At 41.5% G+C, this 22404-nt stretch overlaps 1 protein-coding gene across 1 annotated transcript; it reads left to right on the top strand.

The window, feature by feature from the left end:
- The first annotated feature begins 8313 nt into the window (after positions 1-8313).
- On the top strand, positions 8314-14350 carry EGLN3 (egl-9 family hypoxia inducible factor 3). Its single transcript, XM_063440077.1, has 5 exons — positions 8314-9037; positions 10114-10233; positions 10535-10671; positions 10767-10840; positions 13334-14350. The coding sequence occupies exons 1-5, from the start codon at positions 8657-8659 to the stop codon at positions 13366-13368; spliced, it is 747 nt and encodes a 248-aa protein (XP_063296147.1). The 5' UTR covers positions 8314-8656; the 3' UTR covers positions 13369-14350.
- The last annotated feature ends 8054 nt before the right edge of the window (positions 14351-22404 follow it).

The following is a 22404-nucleotide window of genomic DNA, read 5'->3' as shown; positions in this document are numbered from 1 at the left end:
AAGATCTGCAGTGGACAAAGAGGGACACTTGTATTTATTTATTTATTTATTTATTTATTTATTAGGTGTGGCTGGGGCGGTGCAGTTCTGAGAAATTATTAGGTGACTTGCTAATTTAAGGGACTAAAATATTATTTAGAAGATCAATGTATCTTAATTACACAGACTGTTTTCTGAAAACATTTATAGCAGTTTACAGACACATTACTTGTGAATATTATTGCTGTTATACACTCAGACACCTCAACAATATGGAGCTCCTAGAAAAGATGGGCATCATGACAGAAAATATGGAAAAATGGATTAGGGCCCAATATAGGGACTGTGCTTTCTAAATAGGGACAGTTGGGAGGTATGGCTGAAGCAAGGCCATCAGGGAGTTGAGGGAAAGATTGTTGTAGTGGCGTGATTTTCCAATATTACCCATATAATAACCCCAGACCTCTTCTAAAATTCAGTGCAGGTGTCATCTGTGTGTATTGTAAGTAAAGTGTAACACACACTCTCGTATAATCCAATTCTGGATATCAAATTCTGGATATCCACTCCCCAAAACAGAGGCTTAATTACCGACCATGGGGCCCCGGTGCGAAAATTGCTCTGCCCCCCCCCCCAGGGTCTTACTCTGCCCCCCCCCCCCCGCATATATCTACTTCCCCCCCCCAATAGGTCTACCCTTTCCCCCCAATTGTCCACCCCCCTCCCCCCACACACATGCAGACAAACAGATACATATGCAGACACACAGACACATACATACAGACACACACGTACATACACAGACAGACACACACACACAGACACATATACATACACACACACACATACAGAGAAATATACATACAGACACACATACACACACATATATAGAGACATACATACAGACACACATACACTAACACACACATGCAAAATGTTTGTCACCCTCCTGTTTCCTACCTTTTAGGTGCAGGAGGGTGACTTTCCCTGGGGTCCAGTGGTGGCTCAGGCTGATGGGAGTTAGAGTTACCACTTTGACTCCCTCTCCTTTATCCCGTGCGGCTCTCTCCGATAGCTGGGAGGAGTGACCGGGGCAGTCAATTCCTCACAGCGTCTGACGTCATCACAGGACGCCCAGTTGCGCTAAGGTGCCGCAGCGCTGACCGGGGCCCCCTGGATATTCATTGCCATCGACCCCTTCAATGCCACCCCGGCGGTTACATCAAAACACATGGCAGCTGGCACCCGATTGCATGGGTCCGCAGGGTGGCCCGGCCCCCTGAAGTGACGGGCCCGGTCGCAGCTGAGACCCCTGCGACCGCGGTAGTTCCGTCAGTGCTCCAAAATATTATGTTTCATTAAACCTCACAGGAGGACTTATCATTCAGACATCACTGTCACAATATACAATACCATATTTTTGCGGATCTTCAGCAGTTCTTAGTCCTTTATAAAGTTGCCACATTTTGAATTTATGGCATTCACTTTTGATGCAGATCCTGAAAACCTGTAGTGTTAGCGAAGAATGGAAGATTTCTAACCTTTTGCGCTTTGGAAACCTCTTTAAACGACCCCTAAAATAATACAGAGCACTTTATCTCAATGACGTGGCCTGGGTGCAGTGGCCCTTTCCTTTACAAACCTGCTTCCTCTACAACGACAGAATAAACCTTGGTCACATAGGTTGCAGTTCATAGGAAAGCACTCAATTCATTCGCTTGTCGGGCAGGCACATCAGTTTCCAATGCTCTAGAGGAGCATTGGATTGGTCATCAGTTCAAGATCTGGATGATGTTGTGGGAGGCTCAGCAGGTGGCAGCTGGGCACTCAGTTCTGGAGTCCTGAAAGGTGAAGGTTATTGGGCGTAAATTTCCTAAATGGAAATTTTAAGCACCATAACAACTACAGCTTGCTGTAGTTATGGTGCCAGCACGGCCCTGGCACCCTGCCAGGGTAAGTAGTCAAACGGTTTGACAACTTACCTGGGGTATATGTGCCAGTCACAGCCTCCTGCACAGAGCTTTCATTCACTTCCTGAGCAAAGACCGGCCGTGCAGCCCATCTCAAGGGAACCTTGCAGAACTCTCACTGCCGGCAAGCTTCCTAGACATATTGCACATAGTGCTCCGTAAACAACACCATGGGGTATGAATCTGATATTTCTATTCCAACCAGAGCAAAGCGGGAGAAGTCATATTTGCAGGATAATCTGGAGCAGACACCATACTATGTGTTACTTAAAGGAAAACTCTCAGCGTTCCCATTTCATACAATATGTGTGCAATACAAGATGCACAATGAGCCTGTATGATAATATGTGTGTCTCCTGGCTTATCCCGTGGAGGCTGCAATGTTTTAATACCCTTTTGTTGGAAGATGAAACCCAATTCAAACCGCCGAAGCCATCCCAACGTGCATTTGCGAGATGTCAGTACAAACCTCTCATAACTCCTTGCTGTGTATTAGCTTTCGATTACCTGCAGGGTTTTGTTGGATAAGATAAAGTTACTCCATGTCTTAAAGATAACTGCCCTCAGAGAGCAAGGGTAAGCCTGGAGATGCTCTGAATAGTGGCAATTCATTAACGGAACATTTCAAGTACCATAACCACTACAGTTTGCCTTGGCACCCTCCCAGTGTCATTTGTCACTCTGTTTTTTAATATATAAAGGTTTGACAATGTACTTGTGTCCTCCAGGTGCCTGGACCACATTCAGTCATCTTCTGCAGGAGAAAGTGGATGTCTTGAGGGAAGCCCGACTGATCGTGGAGTGCGCTGATTGACAGGTGTTTACGAGCCACTGTAAAATCGGGTAAGTTGTCAAACTGTTCTAAATTGGTTTGACACATTTACGATAGCAGGTTGCCAGGGCACTTCTTGCACCATAACCACTACAGCAGGCTGCAGTGGTTATGGTCCTCGAAGGGTTCTTTTAAATTGTATGCATTACAAATTGATACAGACAGATGTTGAAATACATTTCGTCATTTTTATTTGAAAGAATTATAAACTGTAATGTCAAATTCCTTTTTAAATCTCCAAAGAAAATCAGGAATTGTTACAGTATATATTATTCGTGTTATGGTTTTTGTGCGCGAAGTGTGCATTGCTGGTCTCACTCTATGCTGCTGAGCAAGGATCGCTGCATGTTTTCCTGTAGTGAGGGAGTTTACACGATCCATGTGTATTTTTAGCTGTGATTAGGTGTCGGGCTGACTTTCTTCACCACCCCCTTCCTCTCATGTAAGTTACAACTTCATCAGAATGTTTATCCAAAGGAATATGCGGAACGCAAACTTGTACTGTAAGACTTAGAGCTCTATGTGACAACTCCCTGCTTCATGTCACAGTTCTAATGTAAATGGACTGTTTCCCTTCCCCCTGATCTTTATGAAGTGGTGGTTTAAAGAAAACGTGTAATCCAGGAATTAGTGAAACCCTTTTAGAAGTCTTTATTAAATGTAAATATGGAATATTGCCTTCTTCCCATTAAATGGAGATTAATAGTTAAATTAATGTTGTTTGCTGTCCACCGCCTCATTTCTGAAGATCTCTACGTTTCCTTGTGTTACAATTGAATACGATATGACCCAGGCGTAGGCAACCTTCCGCACTCCAGATGTTCACTACATCTGGGACTACATTTCCCTCCATGCTTTGTCCGCATTATGTCTATGAGAGCACTATGGGAGATGTAGTCCACATCTGGCGTGTCGTGCGTTGCCTAACCATGCTATATGCCAACAATCACCATTGGCACTCCAGCTGCTATGGACTACATTACCGGGTATCCTCAGCCAGCCAGATGTTATCACTCTAAAGCTCTTGTGGGTTGTTAAATTTTATATTCATCCATCTGTCTGTCAGAGCAACACATAGGGCAGCATGCCCTCCTTACTCTATTTACCATTCTGATTCTTGCCATTGCTCTCCTATCAGTAACCCCGTCACATCCAATCTTGTTAACACTTCCCGTGCACTCACCTTTCTCTGTGTGTGTGTATGTATGTATGTTCTTTTTATCCTCCACCTTTTTTATTTTCGAATTTCCCCCATTCCCTTTCCCTAACCCTTCCTTCTCCCTCCTCCTCTCTCCCTATATTAGGTCTCTAATCTCTTTTCCCTCTCTCTATATATAGTGTCTCTCCACACACCGGCTCTCTTTATAAAGTTTCTCTCTGTATACTTGCTCTCTCTCTATATATAAAGAATTCGCTCTGTATACCATCTCCCTCCCCTCTCTCTATATAAAGAATTATCTCTGTATACCATCTCCCCCCCTCCCATCTCTCTATATAAAGAATTCTCACTCTGTATATCATCACCCCTCTCTATATAAAGAATTCTCTCCGTATACCATATCCCTCCCATCTCTCTATATAAAGAATTCTCTCTGTATACCATCTCCCTCTTCCCCTCCCCTCTCTATATAAATAATTATCTCTGTGTACCATCTCCCTCCCCTCTCTCTATATAAAGAATTATCTCTGTATACCATCCCCCCCTCCCATCTCTCTATATAAAGAATTCTCACTCTGTATATCATCACCCCTCTCTATATAAAGAATTCTCTCCGTATACCATATCCCTCCCCTCTCTATATATAAAGAATTCTCTCTGTATACCATATCCCTCCCCTCTCTATATATAAAGAATTCTCTCTGTATACCATCTCCCTCCCCCCTCTCTATATAAAGAATTCTCACTCTGTATACCATCTCCCTCCCCTCTCTTTATATAAAGAATTCTCTCTGTATACCATCTCCCTCCCCTCTCTTTATATAAAGAATTCTCTCTGTATACCATCTCCCTCCCCCTCCCCTCTCTCTATATAAATAATTTGCTCTGTATACCATCTCCCTCTCCGCTCCTCTCTATATAAAGAATTCTCTCTGTATACCATCACTCCCCCTTCCTCTCTCTATATAAAGAATTCTCTCTGTATACCATCTCCCTCCCCCTCCCCTCTCTATATATAAAGAATTATCTCTGTATACCATCTCCCTCCCCTCTTTATATAAAGAATTCTCTCTGTATACCATCTCCCTCCCCTTTCTCTATATAAAGAATTATCTCTGTATACCATCTCCCTCTCTCTATATAAAGAATTTTCTCTGTATACCATCTCCCTCCCCTCTCTCTATATAAAGAATTCTCTCTGTATACCATATCCCTCCCCTCTCTCTATATAAAGAATTATCTCTGTATACCATCCCTCTCCCTCTCCCTCTCTCTATATAAAGAATTATCTCTGTATACCATCCCTCTCCCTCTCTCTCTATAAAGAATTATCTCTGTATACCATCCCTCCCCCTCCCCTCTCTCTATATAAAGAATTCTCTCTGTATACCATCTCCCTCCCCTCTCTCTATATAAAGAATTCTCTCTGTATACCATCTCCCTCCCCTCTCTCTATATAAAGAATTCTCTCTGTATACCATCTCTCCCCCTCCCCTCTCTCTATATAAATAATGATCTCTGTATACCATCTCCCTCCCCTCTCCCCCCTTTCTATATAAAGAATTATCTCTGTATACCATCTCCCCCCTCTCCTCTCTCTATATAAAGAATTCTCTCTGTATACCATCTCCCTCCCCCTTCCCCCTCCATATAAAGAATTATCTCTGTATACCATCTCCCTCCCCCTCTCTATATAAAGAATTATCTCTGTATACCATCTCCCTCCCCCCTTCCCTCTCTCTATATAAAGAATTATCTCTGTATACCATCTTCCTCCCCCCTCCCTATATAAAGAATTATCTCTGTATACCATCTCCCTCCCCCTCCCCTCTCTCTATATAAAGAATTATCTCTGTATACCATCTCCCTCCCCCTCCCCTCTCTCTATATAAAGAATTCTCTATGTATACCATCTCCCTCCCCTCTCTTTATATAAAGAATTCTCTCTGTATACCATCCCTCTCCCCCTCCTCTCTCTATATAAAGAATTATCTCCGTATACCATCTTCCTCCCCCTCCCCTCTCTATATAAAGAATTCTCTCTGTATACCATCCCTCTCCCCCTCCTCTCTCTATATAAAGAATTCTATCCGTATACCATCTCCCTCCCCCTCCCCTCTCTCTATATAAAGAATTATCTCTGTATACCATCCCTCTCCCTCTCTCTATATAAAGAATTATCTCTGTATACCATCCCTCCCCCTCCCCTCTCTCTATATAAAGAATTCTCTCTGTATACCATCTCCCTCCCCTCTCTCTATATAAAGAATTCTCTCTGTATACCATCTCCCTCCCCTCTCTCTATATAAAGAATTCTCTCTGTATACCATCTCTCCCCCTCCCCTCTCTCTATATAAATAATGATCTCTGTATACCATCTCCCTCCCCTCTCCCCCCTTTCTATATAAAGAATTATCTCTGTATACCATCTCCCCCCTCTCCTCTCTCTATATAAAGAATTCTCTCTGTATACCATCTCCCTCCCCCTTCCCCCTCCATATAAAGAATTATCTCTGTATACCATCTCCCTCCCCCTCTCTATATAAAGAATTATCTCTGTATACCATCTCCCTCCCCCCTTCCCTCTCTCTATATAAAGAATTATCTCTGTATACCATCTTCCTCCCCCCTCCCTATATAAAGAATTATCTCTGTATACCATCTCCCTCCCCCCTCCCTATATAAAGAATTATCTCTGTATACCATCTCCCTCCCCCTCCCCTCTCTCTATATAAAGAATTCTCTATGTATACCATCTCCCTCCCCTCTCTCTATATAAAGAATTCTCTCTGTATACCATCCCTCTCCCCCTCCTCTCTCTATATAAAGAATTATCTCCGTATACCATCTTCCTCCCCCTCCCCTCTCTATATAAAGAATTCTCTCTGTATACCATCCCTCTCCCCCTCCTCTCTCTATATAAAGAATTCTATCCGTATACCATCTCCCTCCCCCTCCCCTTTCTCTATATAAAGAATTATCTCTGTATACCATCTCCCTCTCCCTCCCCTCTCTATATATAAAGAATTATCTCCGTATACCATCTTCCTCCCCCTCCCCTTTCTCTATATAAAGAATTCTCTCTGTATACCATCTCCCTCCCCCTCCCCTTTCTCTATATAAAGAATTATCTCTGTATACCATCCCTCTCTCTATATAAAGAATTCTCTCTGTATACCATCTCCCTCCCCCTCCCCTTTCTCTATATAAAGAATTATCTCTGTATACCATCTCCCTCTCCCTCCCCTCTCTCTATATAAAGAATTATCTCTGTATACCATCCCTCCCCCCTCCCCTCTCTCTATATAAAGAATTCTCTCTGTATACCATCCCTCCCCCCTCCCCTCTCTATATAAAGAATTCGCTCTGTATACCATCTCCCTCCCCTCTCTCTATATAAAGAATTATCTCTGTATACCATCTCCCTCCCCTCTCTCTATATAAAGAATTATCTCTGTATACCATCTCCCTCCCCTCTCTCTATATAAAGAATTCTCTCTGTATACCATCTCCCTTCCCCCTCCCCTCTCTCTATATAAAGAATTCTCTCTGTATACCATCTCCCTCCCTTCTCTCTATATAAAGAATTATCTCTGTATACCATCTCCCTCCCCTCTCTCTATATAAAGAATTATCTCTGTATACCATCCCTCCCCCCTCCCCTCTCTCTATATAAAGAATTCTCTCTGTATACCATCTCCCTCCCCTCTCTCTATATGAAGAATTCTCTCTGTATACCATCCCTCCCCCCTCTCTCTATATAAAGAATTCTCTCTGTATACCATCTCTCCCCCTCCCCTCTCTCTATATAAAGAATTCTCTCTGTATACCATCTCCCTCCCCTCTCTCTATATGAAGAATTCTCTCTGTATACCATCCCTCCCCCCTCTCTCTATATAAAGAATTCTCTCTGTATACCATCTCTCTCCCTCCCCTCTCTCTATATAAAGAATTCTCTCTGTATACCATCCCTCTCTCCCTCCCCTCTCTCTATATAAAGAATTCTCTCTGTATACCATCTCTTCCCCCTCTCTCTATATAAAGAATTCTCTCTGTATACCATCCCTCATCCTTCCCCCCTCCCCCCTGTGTTTACTACACTCAGCAGCGCTACATGCTCAGCCAGGATTCCTCAATGGCGGATGACACGCCCCTCGGACGCTGTCTCCAAGTTACCTGTCCCGCCCGGGCGCGCCCTGACCAATCTGCGGCGTTTTGCGTGTGTTCCATCACGCACGTGCTGCATGTCCAGCCCCTCCTACCCGGGCAGCCCCGCCCACCCTCCCAGCTGACAGGTTAGCAGTAGATGGGGGCGGGGATCTGCTAGTTTGAATGTGCATAGCAGGCCCCGCCCAGAAAATGGGAAGCCCTCATTCTGCACGTACAGAGAGGGAATATAGGGCAGAGCAGCCCCAGTGCATATACAGTGACAGTGTGATCCAATCACTGTATACATGGGGACAGCCCCCACACTGAGCTACTTACCCCTCATACCTACCTTAATCTGAGACCCCAGAGAGGGGCAGCATTCACTCTCTGAGTTACCCCTGGTCTCCACAATCCTCCCCCAGCAGTGAGTGCTGTCATTCCTGGACCTGTCACCCTGCTGGCTGCCTGATCTGGCCAGGATTCTAAGGATGGAATGTTGCGGCTTCCTGCGAGTCTGAGCATTCGGAGCCCCACGTTCTACCCTCTGCAGGAAACATTGACCCGCCTATGCCGCCTGAGGCTGCCCCAGTGATGCCCCTCAAGCACACCCCGACTGCGGACCTGGAAAAACTGGCCCTGGAGCACATCGTGCCCCGCCTGCTCTCCAAAGGCTTCTGCTATCTGGACAATGTTTTGGGGGAAGAGGTGGGCGACCGGGTCCTGGAGCAGGTCAGGCAGTTACACAAGGAGGGGGCACTGAAGGATGGCCGGCTGGCGGGGAACCTGCAGGGGGTCTCCAAGAGACATCTGAGGGGGGATAAGATCACCTGGGTCGCTGGCACAGAGGAAGGGTGTGAGGCCATTGGACTGGTTCTGTCTGTCATTGATCGCCTGGTCGTGTTATGTGGCAACCGGCTGGGCAATTACTATGTGAAGGAGCGGTCCAAGGTGAGAAGAACACTGTAACCCCCTTAATTGGGTCAGGCACCTGCATGGACTGCGTCCACCAAAGACATTGAATCAATTATTCTAAGAAAAGTAATGTAATGTTTATACAGATTGTATGAATACACACACACATGTCATGGTTAATGACTGCACCAAAATGTAAAAAAAATGGTCTAATTTTCATGAATAATAATAAAAAATAATTGTTAGAGTAGTAAAGGAGGTGAGAAAGCTACACCTTTGTTTCTCAATTTCTTTTGGTCCTGGATACAAGTTAATTTGGGGATACTTGCATTCTATTTGTTTCCATGGCAATTATACCCCACTTGTAGAACTTTGCCCCCACAAATGAAACCTTTTATTGTGTGAACATAAAGTTGCAAATTCACCTTTTTTGGTTGCATGTATGGAGCCCTTCTGCTAATCATATATCTTAATCTAAATGCCACGTAAGTACACAGTGAAACAGGACAACAAGCGGTCACAGGAGATCCCATATGGAATACATATAATTTACACATAAAATATTATTCTTCTCCACTATGAATGGCCGGTTACTCCTGACCTACCATGTACTCTTCTTTAAATTCCCCACAACCTTTAGTTTTCTTTTCCTCAATAATGTAGCTTCAAATTCTGCATCCTTGCGCATGTAGTGAAGGGTTTAAATATTCTGAATTCGCCAAATACAAACAAAAATAATAAATACGGTTATTTTGTAATACACTCATGTAGCCAAAAACGTTGGTCGCATGTCCTGGAATTGACTCGCAATGATCCCAGGCTCAATTCTGTTTGCATCGTAATATTTAATTATAAAAAGGGGGGAAACAGAAGGTACTGTTTGTGACAAGGAACTGCTGGTACCTGTTGCCCTAATGAGGCAGTCTGGCTGATGCCACAGGGACTGAACGCAACAGTGAAGCTTTTGTCATGAAGTAGTTAAATCAAGTGGTTGGAATGTCCTATTAGGACATTATGGGATTCTAAATCCACTGGCAGACTCTTATAGAAGGAATGCTGCACTATATTTGCCACCAAATCTAATGCAATACGTATTTCTTATTTTTTTGCAGGCAATGGTGGCATGTTACCCTGGTAATGGCGCTGGGTATGTACGGCATGTGGACAATCCCACTGGAGATGGGCGCTGTATTACCTGCATTTATTACCTAAACAAGGACTGGAACGCAAAGGTTAGTCTGAATTTTAATTTCTTTACTGTATGAGAACTAATCCCATCTGTTAGAAAGATATATACATCATGGAATACTATGATAAAGGCGGTATAAATTTGGGAATATTGCTTTTATGGACACCATAGTTATGGGACTTGTTAGTGTTTTCTCTGTTGTGGGATCGACCTGTTGCTGGTTACATATACTGTAGAATGCTCCTGTGCTTTTTAATTAGCCTTTATTATGTTTGTCACCCACCTTGAACTGTTCCATGCACTCTAATCCGTTCATCCATTATACAAATGGTCTTCTTTTGCAGGTCCATGGTGGGATCTTGAGAATCTTTCCTGAGGGTGGCTCCAATGTGGCGGACATTGAACCCCTCTTTGACCGGCTGCTTTTTTTCTGGTCTGACAGACGCAACCCCCATGAGGTGCAGCCATCATATGCAACCAGGTACCTGTCATGTTTGTGTTTCTGCATGTGCATGCGGTATTGGGCAGTGGTTGTGGTTTTTAAAAATATATATAAATAATTGTTTTTATTTTTAGATATGCTTTAACTGTCTGGTACTTTGACGCCAAAGAGCGAGCAGCAGCCAAGCAGAAATTCAAAAGGTTGATTGGTAAGTGATGTCATTCTGATTTACAATTAGTTCTCTAGTTCACTGGGTGACCCTTTTATAACCGGTCCATGTGTTTACTAGGTAAAAATTTCATTGAAGAAAAAACTTTTTTTGGGGGGGGGGGGGGGTGAAATCTCAACCATTTGCTGATGATATGCGAATGTTCGACCCCCGGGGCTTGTTTTGTTTGTTCGTGTGTGTGTGTGTGTTCTTAGCCTCGATTTTTAAGTCACATTTGTGACTAAAACATAGTTAGATCAGCTGATGAGTGCATAAACATTTATATGAATGTTATTTATGTAGTGCCAACATACTTTGCAGCAATATAGATATTTTAATGTGAGTATAAAACAAAATATAAGAAACAAAAATGGTGATCAATGAACTTGCTCCAACAAGCTTATTCTGCAAATATAATTTCCTCTAGATTGTAACTATTTATGTACAATGACTGGACGACCTACAGATGTTTCATTGCCCATTATACAACAGATTGCGTTTGTTTATTTTTTTCCCCCACTCTTATATAGCAATTCCACTTTAATACGTGTATCTCTGACATGTGAGAGCAATTATAAACCAGCGATGCGTGTGACCTATGTACATGTGTGTGACTGTGTACGTGCTTGCCTGTATAGAAGGGGAGGAGTCCTGTACTGTAGGTTTGTCACACATCCAGCCACAAGCTCTTTGTTGATTAAGCAGACAGGAAGCTGTCCTTATCGGAGGTCACCATTCCCCCCTTGTGGGACACTATAAACACTGCTGCACAGATCCATGCTAGGTGTTCCTGTACAGCTACAGACAAGCAGATTAGCAAAGGAATACGGCTAGAAAACCTCAGCGAATCCGCTCTTTGCTTTGTTTTTTATTCCTTGTATAGCTCTGTACATCCACAGCTATGTAGAATTATTTACATTTTGCGCGATCCTAACAATGCCCCATTAAAGTCAAACCCCTGGCAACAAAAATTTAAAAACACTAACTGAAAATTGGATGTTTTGGTGGATGTTAAGGATATCGGTATTCTGCTACCTTTTTTTTTTATTGTGAAATATAAATATATTTTTTCTTTTCTTCTTTAATCAGTTGGTAAATGCATTGAAACCCATGAATACATTTTATAACAATTTTTTTTAAACAAAAAAAAATGTTTCAAATTCAAGGTGTTTTTTTTATTTATTTTTTTCTTAATTAAAAAAGTTTCATTATCCATGCTTTATTTAAAGAATACATCAAGCAAGCATAGTTTTATTTCCATTTTATTATTTTTTGCATATTTCAGAGATTGATTGATTGCTCCTTCTGTAATGTATGAGGTGCACATATTCAGAGGAAATGTTTGGGGTGTGATGTATGGATGGTTTTGTTAAATTGTTCTGTTACCTTCAACTGAGGTTATGCCTTATTTTAAAACATTTTGAAGTGGATGACGTCGCTCCCTTGCAGTGCGGTATTTAAAAACATAATCTATCTATGGAAATAAATTGTTGTAGACTAGTCTTAGTCTGTTAGGAGTGTATATGCTACGTGGGCTGGACCCAGTCTATAAATACGACTGATACATATTTAATTTCAGCCACTGTGAAATAATAACTTAATGTATCTACCGCTATTATAATCTGTGAAGCTTTGGAGGTATGCTTAGTTTACACATAAGGCAGATGCCTGTCATGAGTCCTTTGGGAGTTGGTTGTAGGGCGAAGTTCTAAGATTGTTTGTGCTTTTCAAATTCTTAGACTTTTATTTGAGGTTTAATGTTAAAATTTGAAATGGGGATTGGTATGGAGTTATGATGGATTGTTTTAGGCATCAAAGCTTGGATTTGGGATTAGGACCATTTGTAAACACTAATTACAGGCTATGTTACGCTTCCATAAATCTTACTGAACCTTAATCTCTATATATAATTCAAAGTGTTATGCCTCAACATGAATTCTACCTAAAACCGTTACCCTAAGTAAATATTTCTAATGTAATCCAATTTTGAAACATTTAGCATATTTGTTTTTTCATTTACTTATTTATTTTGAAATAATCTTACATTTGACCTTTTTGGATAGTACCAGCCTGTCGTCAGTTTTGAATGGTCAGCCTGCTTATTGTAAATTCAGGGTTATATTGCCAAAATGAAGTACTAGATCTAGCCTGTGTACTTGAAGTGTATGCATTTATAATGTAAAATGGTGTTGAAATCAATAAATGTAATATTCAAAATGAAACATGAGGACAATGAGAAAATAGGTGGCGGAAAAGATTTCTAAATCGCATATTTCTCGTCCAAGGTTTATAAGGTAACCAATAGAAATTCACATGATCGTATAGCTGAGTTTGTTCCTCTGGCATGGATTGCGTAGTATTTTATTGTGCCAGACTGCTTATGGTGATGGGAGTTAAGGTGGAACAGCTGGCTAGAGGTTGCCAGATCATAATATGGATACTTGATTGTTTATGATGTGGCCTTATGGATTTTTGTCACTCTTTTTGTTTTAGAATCCAAGGAAGAGCCTGCCACCAAAGACAGCTGATGGGGGATTGCTTCATCCTAAAGACATGATAGAAGGTTGCGTCTCTATCTTCCTCTGCTGGCCGGACTCTTGAACAGCACTTTAATGGGTGGAGGAGTCAAAATTGTGGATACCTTGGTTCTGCTTCTACAATCAAATCTGGTTCCCCAAGGCTCTTTACCCATACAAACTGAAGGAACTGACCGGGACACTTCTTCAGCGAATGAAATCTCTTAATTTGTCAGGGAGAGGACGAGAGGCACAGACTTTGCAACTTCCAGTACAAAACCAAACCTGTCCAGTGTAATTTGAGCTGTACTTACTGCATGCCCATTGAAGCACGGTGTAGAGCATGTCTACTAACGCGATTGGGCTCTTCAAACCGGTTATCCCTTTGTCAGAATGAAAAGTCTGTGAAGATGACATTCTTACCTCCTGTCCAGCTTATCGAACTGTATCTGTTTGAACTTCAAACCGTTATCTGTGTCCTGGGGGCACCGAATTCCTCTCTGGTACAGCATACTTCCCTGCTTTTACTTCTGTCCTCAAATAACCAAGAATTCTGGGGTTGTACTCATGAAACAGTTGTGTTGAGTTAATAAAGTTGCGGTGTTAAGGCCAAACTAGCAGAGCTGGACAAAGTTGGTAAATCTGCACTTTTTGGCCTTTCTTTCAGCTCCTTACTCAACTCCCCCCAATTGAAAGTAAACTATGTATTGTAGGCCATGCGCTGATTTACATACAATAGAAAGCACAGGGAATGGTACTGGTACTGTAACTAAAAGACTGCTCTGCTGGACAGAGTATATTTTTTTTGTCCATTTGCGTATTATCCACATGAAGCCGTTCTTTTAACTTGTTGACATGATAAAATATGACATTTGGGTGTAGGAGAATGTGCAAGTTTATATCTAAATGATTTATCCTATTTGCCACTCCTGCTCGTGTGGATTTATATATTTTTAGAATCTGTAAAAACTCAAATTAAAATTGTGTAAAAATGCTGATGTTTCATTGCCCAATTTTTAAATTTTTTTTTTTTTTTAAATTCTTTATTTTTATATGACAGGAACAGTGGCATGATGTGAACATTTCGGCTTTCGCAGAATTCCGTATCTATCATTTTATTGACCACAGTCTACCAATGAGGCTTTGTATGTTCGGTTGGATTCTCTGCGTATTCGGAGTTCACCTTCCGTCAGGATTTTTGTCTGCTAAATTATATTATGGTATAGAGTCACGATTTCCTACGTCCTCTATTGTTTATTGCCCAATTTTTGGCCTGGATCCCCGCAGCAAATAATTGCATATGATTCTTATTATAATCTTAAAGGCACAGCACACTTTATGATTTGGTTTATGCTTATAAAGAATTGCAAACGGCTATTGATTTTACGTGATTTAATGTGAAACTTATACTGTATTAGGCAGTATAGGAATGTTAAGATTAAAAGGACACTACACTGCCTAAATTAAACAATACAATCAATGTTTAGTAGATAACACCCAATGAAAACATGCATTTAAATGGACACTCCATAAGTGTCCCCTTTTTGTAAAATGGGGGAGGGGGGGAAAAGGTCACTTAACACATACAGCTCTGTGAAGCTTGAGGCAGCAATTGCTCAGACCACCTGCTTTGCAAAGATGTCTCATTGAGCTACATTGGGAAGTCTGTGATTGGGTAAGAGGGGGATGGCTTGCAAAGATCTGCAGCTTTTATAAGCTGTTTTTAGATATACCCCAAATTTTAAAAAATGATGTTTTAATTGGAGTTATACCTACTAAATAGTGATTTATACACAACAAAAAAATTGTCAATTTATAAATAAATAGTGATTTATATATATATTTTTTCATTATCTAAAACAGCTAGCAAAAGCTGCAGATCTCTTATCTGCAGCCTTTGCCAGCCCTCCCCTTGTAACCCAGTCGAGACTTTCTGTAGCTGTCTAATCACAGACTTCCCAATGCAGCTCAATGAGAAGTCTTTGCTAGGCAGATGCTGTGGGCGATTGCTGACTCTTGAGTTTAGCTCCGTAGAGCTAAACAAACCATGAAGTAACCGGACCAGTTGTCTGACAGCCAAGAAAGGTGCAACAAGGTTAATTTATACAAGTGCCAATTTCTACTGAAGTCTGCACTTTTTGTAAAATGAGAATACACTCGTCACACATAAAGCAAGCTCAAGTGCTTTTAGGGATTTGGATTGTCCCTATAAAGTGACAATGGTGGACGAGATGCACTCAAACATCTATTAAAACATTTAAATGAACAATAAACTGAGTGTTTTTAAGGCCTTATACAAACTGTTACAAGAAATGTCTATTTCCTGCAAATTTAATACAGGAAGTTAAGTTGTTTGACTTTTATGGTGCCTATAAGTGACAAAATGGGCTTGCTCTGTTGTTTGGGGATGTTCATTTGAATTACTCAAGCATAAAAAAGTCAGTTTGTGTCTCTCTCTACATTTGTGCTTAAAAATTTTGGAATGGACCTCAGTTGGGAAAAAGGACAAATGCTTCATTTGTTACATGTGCGTTTACACAGGAAGTGGTTCTATTTCAACTGTCAAAAATAAAGACAAATAAGTCAGTGGGGCCTGATGGAATACACCCAAAGTTATTAAGAGCTTAGTGGTGTACTAACAGAACCATTAACAGATTTATTTAACCAATCATTGTTAACAGGAGTAGTCCCAGAAGATTGGAAGTTAGCGAATGTTGTGCCCATTCACAAGAAAGGTAATAGGGAGGAATCGGGCAACTATAGGCCAGTAAGCCTTACTTCAGTAGTGGGGAAAGTGATGGAAACAGTGTTAAAGGATAGGATTGTTGAACATCTAAAATCAGATGGATTTCCAGATCAGAGACAATATGGGTTTACTTCAGGGAGATCATGCCAAACTAATCTTATTGATTTTTTTTTAATTGGGTAACTAAAATAATAGATCAGGGTGGTGCAGTAGACATTGCTTACCTAGATTTCAGTAAGGCTTTTGACACTGTTGCACATAGAAGGCTTCTCAATAAACTTTACGCTTTAAGTTTGTATTCCGATATTGTTGAATAGGTAATGCAGTGGCTGAGTGACAGGGAACAGAGGGTTGTAGTCAATGGAGTATATTTGAAGCATGTTCTTGTCACCAGTGGGGTACCTCAGGGATCTGTACTTGGACCCATTCTCTTTAATATTTTTATTAGTGATATTGCAGAAGGTCCTTATGGTAAGGTATGTCTTTTTGCTGACGGGTTGATGTTCCAAGAGAGAGAAGCCAAATGGTATATGATTTAGGTAAACTAGAAAAATGGTCAGAGTTGTGGCAGCTGACATTTAATGTGGATAAGTGCAAGATAATGCATCTTAGATGTAAAAACCCAAGGGCAGAGTACAGAATATTTGATAGAGTCCTAACCTCAACATCCGAGGAAAGGGATTTAGGGGTAATTATTTCAGATGACTTAAAGGTAGACAGACCATGTAATAGAGCAGCAGGAAATGCTAGCAGAATGCTGGGTTGTATAGGGAGAGGTATTAGCAGTAGAAAGAGGGAAGTGCTCATGCCATTGTACAGAACACTGGTGAGACCTCACTTGGAGTACTGTACACAGTACTGGAGACCGTATCTCCAGAAGGATATTAATACTTTAGAGAGAGAGTTTAGAGAAGGGCTACTAAACTGGTTCATGGAAAGGAAAGGTTAAAGGATCTGAACATGTATAGCTTGGAGGAAAGACAAGACAGGGGGGATATGATAGAAACATTTAAATACATAAAGGGAATCAACACAGTAAAGGAGGAGACTATATTTAAAAGAAGAAAAACTACCACAACAAGAGGACATAGTCTTAAATTAGAGGGACAACGGTTTAAAAATATCAGGAAGTATTACTTTACTGAGAGGGTAGTGGATGCATGGAATAGCCTTCCAGCTGAAGTGGTAGAGGTTAACACAGTAAAGGAGTTTAAGCATGCGTGGGATAGGCATAAGGCTATCCTAACTATAAGATAAGGCCAGAGACTAATGAAAGTATTTAGAACATTGGGCAGACTAGATGGGCCGAATGGTTCTTATCTGCCGTCACATTCTATGTTTCTATATAAATGGCCTTTGCCTCAGCTTCTTATTGTAATAAATGTTGGTTTAACGCAAATTGTTCTGTAAGATATGCCCAGAATATGTAGTTTCCTTTATTCACACAATTCTTTCTTCTGTACCTTTTATGTTCTGGCAACATCCTCTTCCCATAATGCCATTTATAATATAATATATATATATATGTTGGGTATTCGATCTATGATGCTGCATTGTTGATAGGCCCACAACCATGTCAGTGTTCCCAGTGATTTGCAGTAAATGCCAGTCCGTATTTTCGTTTTCTGAAGAGCGTCTTATTTTTTAATTGATTTTTTTTTTTTTATTTTTTTTTTTTTTTTTTTGTGGCATGCCTCAACATCTGAATACTTCACTTGGTACTACTGATAATGTTACTAAACATTCCGAAGCCTGGGGCGTTTAGTGATGTCCTAAATAAGCGATACTGGTTACTGTAATAAGCACCAGAGCTGATGTGGAGAGGATTCACAGACTGGAGAAAATCTTTGTAAATTCCCTCAAGAAAGTATTTTATGATGTCATTGTGACTTGGGTAAAAGGCTCTTGGGCAAAGGGAAAGCAAATGCTCTCCGCTTATTCAGAGATGTTCATAATGGATTCATACTGTACTGTTTCCCAGTGTGTGTGTGTGTGCGGTTATCTGGCTATGGCTGAGCTTTTCAGGGGACAACAGTAGAACATGCTAATTTTCCTTGGCTTATGTTGAGGTACAGTGCTGGTCTCAATTCTTGGAACAAGCTCTCCTCTTGAATACACCTAAAATTGTTAAAAAAAAAAAAAAAAAAAAAAGTTTAACAACTCTTGACTGTGACCCTACTTGTCTCTTCGAGGCAGTGAGCAGGAACATATCTTCCTAAGCAAAATTGATGGAGGCAGTGCTGTGGAATATTGTGGGCGCTATATATATATATTTGTGTAAGGGGCAAATAGCCGTATATGGAGTAAGGTTCCAGTATAAGCGTAGGATAGTATAAAAAAGCAAGTCGGTTGTGGTGTGCTGAGACCGACGATACGGTAGGCCTGTAAATATAGAGGGCAAAAAGTGAATAACCAAAGATTTAATACAGTCAACAATATATACAATTAACCAGACATTTCTTAATTCTTGTGTAGGTTTGGGTATGTAAGTCGTGTAAGCGGGTGATTTCCATCGCCCCAGTGATTTTATGATGTGCGCTGGAAGCTGTGGAGGTCGCCCCTATGCGAAAGGAGTGACCTGAGTAGGTAGCAGGATTAAAACCAACATGGTTAGCAGGGATCGGATGTATTTCATAAAAGTAGTGGTAGTGAGTACAGAGCTTTGTAGTGTGAATAAATGTTGTGATGGTAGTGGTGTAGTATGTAGAAGGTAGGAATCTAGAGCCGCCACTGGACACCATTTGTTTTGAGTAGGGTAATAAGTGATCTCCACTGGAGGTGCGTGTTGGCTTGTTTTGGACTGGGGTAGTGCCAGTATGTAATGGTCCATATGTTTGCGTAGGTGTGTGCGTAGAAGACATTTGTCTGAGTGGTGGTGATAGTCATAAATTTCCTTGGTCTGAGGAAACCGTAGAAGGCTATGTACATAGCTGCTTTGATGACTGAATTGGTGGTAGACTGGAAAGGTTTGGAGTCTAATAGGTCGGATAGTGACTGGAAAGAGTGTTGTCTATAGGTAATCTCTGCAGGGGACGTGGAGGAACGGATTTCTGAATATGAGTATGTTCTTTATCTGATATGATGACATGAAGCTATGTGTGTTATGCCAGAGGTTTAGCATGTGATGTTGAATGCCTGTAATATATAATTTAATGATGGTGTAAGATAAGTGCAGTTTAAAGGACCACTATAGTGCCAGGAAAACACTCGTTTTCCTGGCACTATAGTGCCCTGAGGGTGCCCCGCCGGGCTCTGGGGAGAGTAAAGGGTTAAAACGTACCTTTATTCCAGCGCCGGGTGGGGAGCTCTCCTCCTCCTCTCCTCCCTTTTGGCTGAATGCGCATGCGCGGCAAAAGCTGCGCGCGCATTTAGCCGGTGTCATAGGAAAGCATTTACAATGCTTTCCTATGGACGCTTCCGTGCTCTCACTGTGATTTTCACATTGAGAATCACGCAAGCGCCTCTAACTGCTGTCAGTGAGACAGCCACTAGAGGATTTGGAGGCTGGATTCCCCCTATTATAAACATAGCAGTTTCTCTGAAACTGCTATGTTTATAAAAAAAAAAAAAGGGTTAATCCTAGAGGGACCTGGCACCCAGACCACTTCATTAAGCTGAAGTGGTCTGGGTGCCTAGAGTGGTCCTTTAAGGTGGCAAAAAAAAGCAAATGCTAGGATAGATGTCATTGCAAAAGGTTGGGATATGTCGTAGTCCTATAGAATCTTTTAAACAGTGTGAAGGCTCCGTTGTATGTTTTGCGAGTGTTGGATGACTGTGCTAATGTGGACAGATCCCTGCTGTGTTGCATAATTACTGCTAATCACAAGAGCTCTATCACAAGAGAGAAGTACCAGTCTACGATCAACAAGACCTACTCCCACCACACCAACGATCAGATGCATAGGCACCTTTGATGATCATTGGCAACCCATTAAAGATATATTTTCCCGACATTGGCCTATTCTCCAATATGATAAAGATCTCGACACCAGTTTAATACCTCATCCAAATATTACTGCACGCAGATCTAAGAATCTCAGAGATCTATTGGTTCATAGTCACCTAGAAAGAAAAACACCTTCGAAAAACTGGTTGTTGGCCCCAGTAGGAACCCACAAATGCGGCCACTGTAAGGCGTGTCAATATATCAAAACTTCAAAGACGGTGAGATGCAGCCAAACGTCTAAAGAATTTAGGGTGTACCATTTCATTAATTGTAGCACTACACGTGTCATCTATGTAATAACCTGTTCATGTGGTACCCAGTACATAGGGAAAACGTATCAGGAGTTTAGGAGACGTGTTCTCCAACATATTAACTCTGTTACTAATTTGAATCTTAGTACCCCCGTAGCGAACCACGTCCGCCATTTTCACGATGGCAATCCGAGTCATTTATCCTTTCAGGCTTTAGAAAAGGTGACCCAAAACTCGAGAAAGGGTAATTTTAACTTAACTCTTCTTCGCAAAGAATCCAGGTGGATCTACGAGTTCAAGACCCTGACTCCAGGGGGAATGAATGAAGAATTTAATTTTACCCCCTTCATCCACTAATCCACCTGTGCTCGTTCCTCGAGCAATTTGGTGAATATCTGGGATTCCATACTAATGTCTTGAGGTGGGTGTTAGGTAACACCGGGGTAGGCCAGACACTCTGGACCATTCCACAGTCACTAAACCAATTTCACTCTATCTCATGTGTTGGAATGTTGTGAGCTCCCTTACTTTGAGACTCTGATGCTCGATATAAAAGTCCATTTTCGGACTTCGAACATAAGTCTACTAAACTGTGTTTTTGAAATATTAACTTCCAATCAGTTGGCTCTGTGGCGCCAGAGGGATTCCACTGTACAATCATTCACCTCTATCGTCATCCTAGTGACATTCACTGCATCCAACAATAGTGTCTCTTTATTGTTCACTATTATGGGTATTTGACCATTAACTTATAGGCAATGTTCACTGATTATATACAGTATTTTGACCCAACCACAACAACTTTGTGGTTAATTTTTCGGGTATTTACCTCTTATTAGCAGTGTATATATGTTATATTAGGGATCTAATTACAATGTCATCTACCCTTAATATCACGAATATACGGACTGTGCACCACTTGAAACCGTTGTTCACTGTTCCATTTCCCTTACTGAGCGCTCATGCAGTTTGAGCACTTTGTATCACATTCCGATAACATTATCGGTCTGTCAATACTTTGTGGCTGTTCTCATTAATTTTGTTATGACCTCTGTTAAACATCCTCCCTTCAGGGAGGATAGCAATATTCCGGCTCTAAAAATTTGGGATCCCCGAAGGGGTTAATCCACCTCCCATACAGCACTGACACGGACAGGAGAGTTCTCCGTGTCAGTGCCGTGATCTCACCATCTGCCGGTTTTACTAAGTGAGCAGTAGGCAGATTCTGAGACTATTCTATGACAGATGTCGGGTAAACTACATACTTTTTACCTTGTCAGTGCCGCTTTACAAATCCACCCGACAGAGTGGACACAAGGGCTCTAGTCTGGTCCTTTTTTCTGTTTCTTTCCCTCTTTGGATTCCAAGAATAGTACCCCTGAAAGGGTTAACCCAGGGGACGTCAACATTACGTTGTACTTTCAAATCCTTACCTGATGTTGATTGGCCGTCAACGGCTGACAGCTTTCTAACTTTCCTCCAATGAAAAAGTTTTACTTACCTTTAAATACCGGCTCAGTTCCCGCACATCGGCTCCCCTCTGATGAGCTGCGGGCGAAACGTGCACGTCAGGGGCTGACGATCCAGCCATATCACCAGTTTCTGTTCATCATGGCATTCGTGATATTATGGATCCTGAGCTGACTTCAAACTCCTACTAGGAGAAACCCGGTTAAGTGGCCACAGTTTTACTGCTATGTTGCAGAAGTTTAAAACCTTCTTATCATTACTATTGCATTGGCCGTGTTTTTTATCCTGTTTCCCCCGGGTTCATTTTGAAGTCTCTCTCTGACCTATCATGGAATACGGACTGAGGGTACATTATTGATTGTGGTACCCATGCATATATGTGTTAGGCCATATAGGGGTACCTAGGAGACACAGGGGGGTATACCTGACTAGCATTGGTATTATACCATGCATTAAGGCTGTACCAGTTACAATGGCTGTGTTAGCGATCTGCATTTAGGAGTGTTTTACTCCCATGGTCGATCTAACATCTCACATATGTTACCAATGTATACAGCTTGTTACCCAGTGTGCCTACATTATATGTCTATGTGATCTATCTGAAACCTCATACCCTGGAGATCTCAGTTTTTCAT

This window comes from Pelobates fuscus, chromosome 13 (genome assembly GCF_036172605.1).
Source record: "Pelobates fuscus isolate aPelFus1 chromosome 13, aPelFus1.pri, whole genome shotgun sequence".
NCBI classification, from domain to species: Eukaryota; Metazoa; Chordata; class Amphibia; order Anura; family Pelobatidae; genus Pelobates; species Pelobates fuscus.
The sequence above is the reverse complement of the archived record's forward strand: the minus strand, read 5'-3'. Positions and strand labels throughout refer to the sequence as shown.

Bases quoted from the DNA above. Each gene is read 5' to 3' on its own strand.
- EGLN3 (XM_063440077.1), top strand. From the start codon at position 8,657: ATGCCGCCTGAGGCTGCCCCAGTGATGCCCCTCAAGCACACCCCGACT. The intron at 10,672-10,766 runs GTACCTGTCATG...TTTTATTTTTAG, and splicing joins CAGCCATCATATGCAACCAG to ATATGCTTTAACTGTCTGGT. The intron at 10,841-13,333 runs GTAAGTGATGTC...TTTTTGTTTTAG, and splicing joins GAAATTCAAAAGGTTGATTG to AATCCAAGGAAGAGCCTGCC.